Source organism: Sitophilus oryzae, unplaced genomic scaffold (genome assembly GCF_002938485.1).
Source record: "Sitophilus oryzae breed Bouriz unplaced genomic scaffold, Soryzae_2.0 scaffold_1007_pilon_pilon, whole genome shotgun sequence".
NCBI classification, from domain to species: Eukaryota; Metazoa; Arthropoda; class Insecta; order Coleoptera; family Curculionidae; genus Sitophilus; species Sitophilus oryzae.
The window spans coordinates 45995-57764 of record NW_022145624.1 but is presented as its reverse complement, the minus strand read 5'-3'; the positions used below and the strand labels follow the sequence as shown (position 1 = coordinate 57764).

At 33.7% G+C, this 11770-nt stretch overlaps 1 protein-coding gene across 1 annotated transcript; it reads right to left on the bottom strand.

Moving 5' to 3' along the window:
- Window positions 1–8239: 8239 nt before the first annotated feature.
- Window positions 8240–10071, bottom strand: LOC115890740 (zinc finger protein Noc). The gene is made up of 2 exons (XM_030911091.1): window positions 9822–10071; window positions 8240–9716 (listed from the first exon to the last, which is right to left on the bottom strand). The coding sequence occupies exons 1-2, from the start codon at window positions 9906–9908 to the stop codon at window positions 8499–8501; spliced, it is 1305 nt and encodes a 434-aa protein (XP_030766951.1). The 5' UTR covers window positions 9909–10071; the 3' UTR covers window positions 8240–8498.
- Window positions 10072–11770: the final 1699 nt, after the last annotated feature.

Below are 11770 nucleotides of genomic sequence, written 5' to 3'. Positions count from 1 at the left end.
TCCATTCCACCCCCTTAAACTGCTTGACGTTTAAAGCTGATTTTTGGCAAACGAATTGACTGTGGGGTGTAGAGGTTCGATAAGGAGGGGTTTCTCGAATCTCAAATTCCAAGAGGGTGAAAAGGCCCCTCAATATTACAATATTTGTTATTTAAAAAACGGTTAGTCTTTCGGGAAAAAGCTTGGACACGCATAATTTATTTTGCTTTTTTACATATTTAGATTTTTTTTTAAAAAATCACAGGGTGTTCCAAAAAGTTGGGTAATTGAGTAACCACGATTCTGCTTAAACTGCTTGACGTAAAAAGCTTATTTTTGGCAAACGGATTTTTCGAAAGTCAAATTCCAACGAGATGAAACTACCCCTCAACGCCAACGAAGTCGCGGGTACACGCTAGTTTATTATAAAAATATATGTCTAGTATATGACGTAAAACCTCTAATCGACACAATACCGTGAATGACACCATTATTCTCAATTTTCGTCCCCTCTATACCCTTTTTATGATCTACGGCACTCGGAACAACGAACAGCAATAAATATCGGAACATAAACCGATAAAGCCCGAACGCTGTAACAACATGCCATATTTATTAATTCATTTTATTCCCGTTATTGATGATTTTTCCGCTTAATGCCGCAGATAAACTTTTTACGACCCGCTGACAAGTTATTCCTTTATTCCCTGTCGGCCGTTTGCCCCCCGTTCTCCCAGTTCTATACCCGTTATCCCCCAATCGACACTAATGAAATATGTCGATAAAAATATGTTTTTATTTCAATAAAAGGCTTTCGCGTATTGTTCCGTCTGTAATCATTCTGTTTGTTCGTTTAATATAGTTAATTATTGTGTTTTACTCCTATATTATACAGGGAGATTCATATTAAATGGCTTTTTCGCAAATCTTTAATTTTGTGTAATGTAAAAAAAAGCCACACTGATAAAAAAGATACACTTGAACTAGTCGTCATCGTTCTTGAAAAAAAAAATTAGTGACAAGAGAATTTATTTTAGCGTAAAAGAAAATATTTTGCCTGAAGAAAAACTCTCTTAACTCAAGAAAACTGGTTCTCTTGAAAAATTTCTCTTGAATCTATTTTCATTCAACCAAGTGCAAGTTACTTTGTTTTAAGATAATAACAAAAATACGCTAGGAAGTACTTCATTCAAGAAACATGGCCATTTTTCCAATAGCTAAATACTCTTTTGATGAAAAATAATAACTACACGCAAAGACAATGACGAAGGACGGTATATACAATCAGTCGGCAGTCCGATCAGTCGTACATAATAGTACGCAAGGGTTTTGTTGCTTGGAATTTTCCACTTGGAATTTTGCATAATTTGCTTTTTAAACGCATATCGTATAACAAATTAGTGATCGTTATTAACATGCATTTGTCATTTTTATGGACAAATTTTAGGATATATGGATTCTTTAAAGGAGTTTCTGAAAAATGGAAATTAGAGCATTTATTTGCTATATTTGAAGGTAAGAGACATTTACCTAATGCACCTGTTTAGATAATGCATGTGTGACTATAGATAGAATAAGAATATAGGTATCGATTTTTTATGCAAATAATTACAAAAATTTTAAAATTTGAAGTCGTCGTATTAAAAATTCAAAATGTGACCAAAGCCTATAATTTTAATAATTTGCTTTAATCGTTTTTTGATTAATCGTGATGTAATATTTCTTTCTAATTTGTAGAGTGATGAACCACCCCAAAAAATACCAAGGAGTGAAGAAGCAGAAATAACTACTATATCGGAAAATAATATCACTTTACTTACTACAGACCAGAAAAACCTAAATTTATCAGAAAATAATATACCTCGTAATATGCCTGTACATGATGTATAGACTTCTCTTAGATCAAAATAAATTTTAGTCGAGTCAATAGTATTCGCTATTGGTTTAAGAAAAGTGTCTCTTTAATCAAGAAATGTCCCTTTTCAATCAAGAATTTTTGCATGAATCAAAGAGACTATTGTTCTTGTAGCAAGAACTTCTTTGCATATTCATGTTGGGTCAAGAGTGAAATACTTTGGACTGATAGATTCTTCTATTCTTTAAAGTAATTTTTTAAAGCTTATGAAAAAGATAGTTAATGCTTTGGGCAAAGAAACGTCGTTCTTGGCCCTATTGAAAAGCGCCAATCTTTTGGGTCAAAGTCATATTCATTTCGACTGAGAGATCCTTTTTTTTTCAGTGCATCCATGCTTTCAAATACCGAGTGTATTACGCTGTACTGTTGAAAGAAATATATATCATATTTCAAAAATCTGGCTAAGGCTTAGCCCGATCCTGTCGTGTTAAGCCACAGCCAAAATTCCAAACACACTTGCTTTGATTAAGGCTTGATTAGGGTTTGCAGAGCTTCAGCATTTGCCATAAAATAGCGAGCAATTTGTTACAAAACCATATAAATTATATATCACTGTAATCACAAAACTTCAATCTATTTCCGTATTGTAACGGAATTTTAAATTATGTCTTTATTTTCGAGAAAATTTAGTCCAAACATAAGGAATATTTTGTTGATGTTTGACCATCAAAATCCTAAAAATAAAGAAGTTGTTCAAAATTTTCCTACAATACGGATATAGTATAATCCTTTATCTTTAATTTCCCTCTTCATTTGTGTAAAAATACCTAGCCAGTTTTAAATAAAACGTTAAAAGCCGAACGCTTATTTTGCTACTTTTTCAGACTAGTGAAATAGAACATGTCATCAGGACACTCTCAGAACCTGTTTGAAACGCTCTTTGACGACTTTTTGGACAAAACTAATCATACTATAAAACCACAATGCATTATTGGCTGCAGACACTGTTTCCTCAATGAACACCTCTGTAGAGCGAAGCTGAGAAACAACGGCGAATCCAGATTCTGTGGGGAAAATGGCAAATAACTATTTCCTCTCATTTTTTATCGACTTATCAAAAAACCCTCATACTACATGCAACATCGATGACCAAACTGAAGAAATTGGCGTTAAAATTAAAACATCGTCCACCGTATTTACCAGATTTAGTCCCCATTGACTCTCTTCCTTTCCAAACTTACAAAATATGTCTTCTCATTTTTCATCGACTTATCGATGTACCCTCGTACCGATCGTCCGGTCTGAGACACGGCGAGCCGTCCGCAACGATGATGGATGAGTCCTCGCGACCTTCCTCCGACATCTGCAATCTACCGGCTGGTGATGGATCACCAGATCGTGTCACTGGGTCGTTCATCATCTCCCTGACGGGGTCCTTTCGCACGGAAGGTAACGATACGCTTACGTAAGCCGAGTTAATTGATATTGGTTGACGGGGTGTCGATTAGTATTAACGCGCGATGCACTTATTCTTCAAAAATTAATTGATACATCAGCGTTATCGCCGAAAAGTCTATACAGGCTCGCTTAATAAAATCACCAGTTAGAAACGCTGAACTATATGACAAAAACAAAGTAGAACTTCTTAGCCTTTTATATAAATAACTTTGTTTTTGTCATATGGTTCAGCGTTTCTAACTGGTGATTTTATTAAACGAGTCTGTATAGACTTTTCGGGAGACATCCTGTAGACAATGATACGTTAATATTTAATTTTTTATACCCTGTATACAGGGTGGTCCAAACTGTATTCCGGAAACCTCGGCAGCATATTCTGCAGATAAAAATAAGTAAAAAAGTTCGTATAAATGTATGTCCTAAAAGCCTAAAATGCATAGTTTCGGAAATACAGGGTGTTTCATTTTTATTTCGATTTTTTCAAAATAATTTTTGAATTAACGTCAATATTTGGATGAAAATTGGTGTCTGGAAGTTTTTTGATTTTTACGTAAAAAATATATCTTAGTAAATATCGCTACGAGCAACCGTTCTGAAGATATTTAGAATGAAAATAGTACAATACATGTCATTATTGACAAAAAATAAGCACGTTGACTAGATCGTTATTTGACTGAAATAATAAATTAGGGAAATTTTTATTTTTTTTAAATTAATTATAAATTTTTCTTTGAAAAAATTACGATAAAAAAGTTTCTGTTGAACTTTTGTCAAAAAGGACATAATAGATTTTTCCGGAATAATATTCGGACCACCCTGTATATTTGACATAAATAATATTTTCTAAAAATGTTTTGCGGACGAATATCAAGCAGTTAAGGCGAAGCTAATATTATTTAAACTAAATTTTCTTAGTAAATAATTCATTTAACGAGCTGTGTAATTAGTGGGAAAAACTTGTTTTATCTTTGGGTTACATAAATTATTCAGCCGCAACAGTCGATAAAAGTATTTAACGGAATATTAAATTATAGACTTACTTTAGTCAGTTGTATTATAACTTGAAGAAAAAAAATAATAAAACGGTACGGTAAAGAGAATGAAGCTATTGAAATATAAATATTAATGAATTAATCGTAGATAACTTGAAAAAAAAATATTAAAAATAGATATAATAACTTCCTGATCGTCTAGAATAGCGCAGACACAATATACTGCAAGTTAAACAGATCAAAAATTCGTGTTACGAACTTCCACTATAGTTATTTGACTGAAATTATAAATTTGGGAAATTATGAAAAACAGTTTCTGTTGAACTTTTAGCACAAAAACATTTCAAATTTATGATTTCAGCCTAATAACTATTTAGTCAACACGATTAATTATGTCATTGATGACAGGTATTGATAATTTCAGTTCTAAATATCTCGAGAATCATTACATGTAGCGATTTTTACCAAGAGACCTTTTTTACGTAAAAAACGTCGTAAATGTATATTTTTTACTCAGTAGTTTTATACAGGTACAAACGAAAAGTTATTACTCTTCAAACCGATTTTCATCCAATAACACACTAATTTTCATCCAAATATTGACGTTACTTCAGAAATTATTTGAAAAAAATCGAAATAAAAATGAAAATTCTACACCCTGTATCTCCAAAGCATTTAGGAAGCGTTTTAGGAAATATACATTTATACATTATACATTTATACGAATTTGCTTACTTATTTTTATCTGCAGAATATGCTGCCGAAGTTTCCGGAACACAGTTCGGCCCACCCTGTACACGCCAATGCGAAACCCGTCCAATAAATTCAGCTCCGAAATCCTTATTAATATCCAGGATATTATTAATGGCGATTTCAACATCGAAATAAACATTTTATAACCTCCATCCATCTTATCTGCGTGGATCGCAGCTGCGTGACATTTGCGGCAAAAGGCTTAAACGACTGCCGGCCGTATATCATGACCGCCTCGGGAGAGCCTCTCCGTCGACTGTTCTCTTAAATAACGTGTCTATTTATGGCCGAACAGCGGGAATCTAATAGATAATATTTAACTCCGTCGGATTTTACATGGGTAGCCATTTATTAGGATTAACGGTTGACGTGAACCATAATAGTCTCAAAAATACGATTTTCTTCAAAACAAATCAATATATGGAGTGGTCAGAATTAAAATGGATCAAGTCCAATTTCCTACTATTTTAAGATAATCGTCTTTACACGTTTATAAAATAATTAATTATTAATTGATATATGATTATGACGATAATGAATTCATCATGTGTAATGGTGATGATAAAGCAAAGCAAGAATTTCCATTAACATACAAACTGGATAAAATTTTCTCACATTTATGTCAGCATAAGAAAAAACAATATGGCCATATTATTATATAATTTGGTAATATTTGAGGGGTATAGTTTCATCTCGTTAGAGTTTGAATTTCGAAAAATCCGTTTGCCAAAAATAAGCCTTTTATGTCAAGCAGTTTAAGCAGAATCGTGGTTAATCAATTACCCAACTTTTTGGAACATCCTGTATGATTTTTTTAAAAAATTTCAAAATATGTAAAAAAACCAAATAAATTATGCGTGTCCAAACGTTTTCCCGAAAGACTAACCGTTTTTTAAATAACAAATATTGTAATATTTGAGGGGCGTTTTCACCCTCTTGAATTTGAGATTCGAGAAACCCCTCCTTATCGAACCTCTACACCCCACAGTCAATCCGTTTGGCAAAAATCAGCTTTAAACGTCAAGCAGTTTTTAAGCAGAATCGTGATTACTCAATGGTCATATTTTATGAAACACCCTGTATACATATTTAAAAAATCTTAAAATATGTAAAACAACAAAATAAAATATACGTGTTTAAGACTTTTTCCGAAAAACTCACCGGTTTTTAAATAAAAAATATTCTAATATTTGAGGGGTGGTTTCACCCCCTTAAAATTCGAGTTTCGAAAAATCCCTTCTTATCCAACCTCTACACCCTAAAGCCAATCCGTTTTGTTTAAAGTTTTTTAAATAAAAAATATTGTAATTTTTGAGGGGTGGTTTCACCCCATTGGAACTGGAATTTCGAAAAATCTCTTCTTATCGAACCTCTACACCCTTGAATCAACCTGTATGCCAAAATTGAGCTTAATTGAGCCAATATTTTCACAGATAAAATGGTCCAAAAAGCCCAAAAAAGTATAAACATTCTTAAAAATGACCAGTTTTATTTTGAGTTACTTTATATATTTTTTTTTGTTTGCATTTATACCATTTAAAATATAATAAAGCATTGTGTTAAGTTTTATTTTAATTAAGTAACATTAAAAAACTTTACTCGCATTTTCTCCGTAATTATCTTCCAGGACTTGATCCAGTTCATTTTTGAACCCCTCATATAATGGTTAGTCTATATTTTTATAAATATCTATGGTCTAAAACACCAACTGACACATTCTTAATCTGTATTTTGATCGATTCAACTGCTATTTCTCAGTAATCATAAAAATCTGGTTAAATACACACATGTCATGTCTGAAAAATCATTAATATTAATGAACATTATCTACGCGTCCCAAAATACTGATGTATGGTAATAAATAACTTAAAATTGTCAAAAACAGATCCCCCAAAGTTTAACAGAGTTAAGTGGCGTATCAAAAATACGATCTGTCATCATTTAAAGTCAATTTAGTACTTGAGCAAATACGATCTTATTTATGAGATTGACATGGATTAGAAATCAAATGATTATTGATGAAAAAGTGTATATGTGAAACGGTCTGTCTCAATTAATATTGAAATATATGAATTGGTATTTAAGACAACTCAATGGGAAGTAAAGAAAATGTGATAAATAAGATTGAAGATTTAAAATGTTACTAAAAAATTACAAAATAAATGGAACTGAGCTAGTACTAATAGTACAAAAATACGTTATACAGGGTGGTCCATAAGTAAAAAACTTCGTATAAATGTATGTCCTAAAATGCTTAGTTTCGGAGATACAGGGTGCAGAAGTTAAATTTTTATTTCGATTTTTTCCAAGTAATTTCTGAAGTAACGTCAATATTTCGATGAAAATTGCTGTCTGGGAGTTTTTTAACATGAGAAATTTGATTTTGGTATCAATTTGACTCCTACTTGTAGAGGGCGCCACCTATATATTTATATATATTTCTCTTTTAAAGAGTAATAACTTTTCGTCCCTACCTGTATAACACTACTGAGTAAAAAAATATACATTTACGACGTCTTTTATTTGCTTCCATTTAAAAACCTTTAAAAAAATAACTAGAGAATTACAAAATAAATGGAACTAAGCTTGAATGATATTGAGTATAAGATAAAAAGAACAAAAAATCTCTTTAAATATATAAAAATCAGGAAAAAATTATAAAATATCAAAAATTACCAATAAAAACTTTTTTATAAGTCGATTCTTCAACTTCCTAACAATTCTTTTTAAATATGCAAGTACATATAGGTATTCAAAAAATCATCAACACTATCAAAATATCCATCTTTAATACTCATAATTCCGTATGATCGAAAAAAAAACGGTGTAAAAGACACCTGGGAAATGACAATCGATGAAAATTTTGGCGAAGTCAATAATCTCCACACTTCATTTTCTAAGAATTGACAAAACTCATCGATTGTTATTCCTCAACCATCTTTGACGCCGTTTTTTTTTAATTTCATAAAGTACTTTTTATTATTGGTAAAAAATAAACCTGTCATTTTCTAAAATACTTGAATACTAAAATATTTCTTGCTGTGTTCTACAGAAAAGATAAATTTCAATCATGTTTTTTTTCATCTAAAATACAGTCAGATCATTTAAAAATTTATTAAAATTATGCTAATTTGTTACTCACCGCAAAATTATTAATTATTTTTGTCAAGGAAACGAAACAGTAAATAAAAGAAAAAACAAGTACTACGAACCATTTTTTATTAAAGCATCAAAATCAACATTCAATAATTAATCAATAATAATAATTACAATCCTTAATTTTATCTCCCTCAACAGAGTTGAACTTGTTTTGTGAAAATCGAGACAATCGTCACGCACTCATCAGTCACATCCTTACACGCTCACAAAATCCATTGCACTTATTATCAAAATCTATGTACAAGAATTCAGTATCACAGTCCAAAGGCCCGCTGATCAGGCTAGAACGCATCTCAAAGTCACTACGGATGCACTGCTGCACTTCCAAGTCGCTGACCGTACAGAGAATATGGTGAATAATAAGGTCCCAGGGTGGTTGGATTGAAGGCGCTGTAAGGACTTGCTGCAAGACTAGTAGCAAGTCCTGGTTTGGCGTATGGATGATACCTTGCTGCACTCAGAGGACTCAGAGGTGCTGTGGGGTATCCTGCCCGATGAAGAAGTCCTGCGTGGCTCAGCATCGCCGCGCTACTCGCATCAGAACCGCTAGTGTGTGTTCTCAGGTGTTGCAAGAGCTCGTCAGAGGTAACAAAACGTTTTCCACAATACGCATCGCCAGCAATCCAGTTACAAACGTATGGTCTTCCTAGCGAAGAGTAAGCTAGAGAACTAGGCGGTGTAAGGGACATCGCCATGGCTAGGTTGTACTTTTGATGATCGCACTGGGTACAACCCGAAGGACATGATTGCGAAGCTGCTGCAGCACTCATGAGTAACTGTTGGTTTTGTAAACTGAACTGGCACCCAGCGCAGTAAGGGTCCTTGCACACTGGCACCAAAGCTTCACCTCCCGAAGGAGTTTTAACTCTAGCATAACTCAAATATGCACCAGGAGCCGCTCCGGAATATCCTAACATAGCTGCGTGATGATGACTGAACGGAACTCCAGGAAACGGAGGTCTAAAAGCTGGGTTTGTTGCTGGATCCAATCCAGGGGGACAGCACAAGCCTAGGGAGTTGCTGAGTGATCCAGGCAGAGGCTTGTAAGCACTTAATCCAGAATCTTTTCCGCTTCCTTGAAGTATTTCCAGGCCTGAACGTATAATTGGACTTGCGGACGGAGTAGTCTGCTTCTGGGACTCCGGAGAAGCCTTTCCGTTATCTGTAGCTGGAGAACAAGCACCTCCAGAAGGTGAAACTGACTTTGATCTATCACTCATCGGGGATTTCTTGTCATTTTCCATGCTACTCTTGCTGGAAGGTCTGAGTCCTTCATCGCTACTTCTTTTAGTCAGCACATTGCTTTCATAAGGTTTGAAAGCAAGTTTATTCTCGGATGGAGTAGTGCGATGAATGTTTTTCTCGTTTTTTTCACGAGCCGCAGCCGGTGATGTACGGGATTCAGTCTTGGACTTGTTCTTCTCCAAAGAAGAAACTAGAGGTTTGTTGTTTGGACTGTCCGCTCCGATCTGAGAGCAAGTCTGGGCCAGGAGAGCTAGAGGGCTCTTTTTTGCGTCCAGCTGTAACAACAAAAAACAAAAATATATTAAAATGCTTCTAAAATATTTTTAAAAAATGATATAATACAAAAAAAGGAGAAGGTATTAATAAAAATTAATTCTTACCGTTGTGGGTAATGGACTAAGATAGTCGGGCTGTAAGTATTGGTTTCCGGCAGATGAAAGCATGCCACCTCCTTCTAAAACAACCATTTCGTTCTTTTTTTCACTTAAAGAAACACAAAAAACTGTTGTAAGCTTAGGCTAATGTCTGTATAACTGTTTCAAAGTTTAAAGATAATCACGATCAATTCGCTAGGTGCGCGTAACGATACTTGCGAAGGCTCGTCTGAAACTGACGGTGAAGGGAACCTAAATTCCGAGAGTGGCGAGGCAAGAATGAACACGCATGCGCCCGCAAAAAGCTCGGAATGTTGTGCTGGCCGAGATTGCGGCGTTGTCAGACATTGTCCCTAATCGTACAGTAAAGATTTTTACTCTATACCGAGTTCAATTCATGTTTAAAAGTAGAAAAAACTTTGAATTATTCAAGTCTGAAGCTTTTAAGGATATTTCAGAATTCAAAAACTATTATTAATGTGTTCGAGTTTCTCGAGATATTCTTGATGGTTTAGTTTAATTGCAGCATCGTAATGAGATAATAAGAGATTTATATACACAGATTGTGTTATTATAGTAACACATGTTCTCTTCTGAAAGCAGTTATTCCACTCGCCTGTTGGTAACCTTCAAAATCTGGAACCTTTGAGCATTCAGTCCATTCTTAATTTTTGGAAAAGTAAAAAAAAGTCGTTAGGACTTAGGTCGGAACTGTATGGAGGATGGTCCAGCAATTCGATGTTTTCTTGCTTTAAAAACTCAACTGATTTTCGAGATGTGTGGAAACTTGAATTGTCTTGGTGGAGGATTATTCGTCATTGAGGGTTGGTTTTTCGAAATTCGGCAATTAAATAGATATGTACTAACCAAAAGTTCTTTGATCTTCCAGAGAAATTGTTGCTATGTGAAGCGCTTTTAAGACAAATGTCGCCACCATCTTTTTGGACACACTTTGAGAATGGATTGGCAAACTAACGTAGGTTTTGTAGACCTAGGTAGACCTGTTTTTGGATAGTAGCTAAGACTAATCCGTCCAAGTTTAAATTCTCCATACCAACACAAAAATGTTGACTAATGTGGTGCTTGATTGCTAAAAACAAAAACCAACTCGGCAAGACATTCTTGTGAGACAACTGTCTTCAAATATTGTAAAAAATTATTGCGCGAAAAATTTCTCAGCTTAATTCCATTTTTTCCATAACATAACTGTTAAAATTGCCTCATATCTATCAAAAATAGTAGATAAAATAGGGTAGATTAAATAGATACTTTAACAGCGAGGATAGGTTAAAAACTTTATTCTGCAATCGTGTTTTAAAAATATTCAAATTACAAAGAATCATCTCTATTATTTGTATTCATGAAAGCTATGAGCTTGTTATATCTACAAAGTTTAGATGTTACTATACTACTACGGAAATTTAAACTGTATAGCTTATCCTTAACCTTGAAATATCAATGTTTTCATTGACCACTATTGTACTTTTTAGCAATGAATTGTACGACTATAAACTGGACTGCTGCATTTTCTTTGATTTTTCAGAAAAATATGCAAAAAGTATGTTTTCACTTGATCTTTCGTCTCGCACGTTTTTTAATTGCTTCCATTTTTGTATTCTTTTTCATAAGTTATTCGGGATTTAAGTGGAAGTAATTTGGATATGGCGTTTGTCGCCTCAGCCTGAATATCTGTTGGTAATTTACTTATTTCGTTTTGTGCCATTTCCGGCTCCAATTCAATCAGCAATCGACACGAAAGAGAATTAAAAAATATTGACTCAAAACTGACAACTAAAGAGGCAGCTTTATTTATTCGTGAAATTACATAGAAACCAACGCCAATCCAGCACAACATTTCTTCTACTCGTAATAAATTCCTTGAAATAATAATTTCTGAATATTTTTTAAAACGTAAATTTCCAGACGCCTACTATGTTTCTATATGCAAAATATAA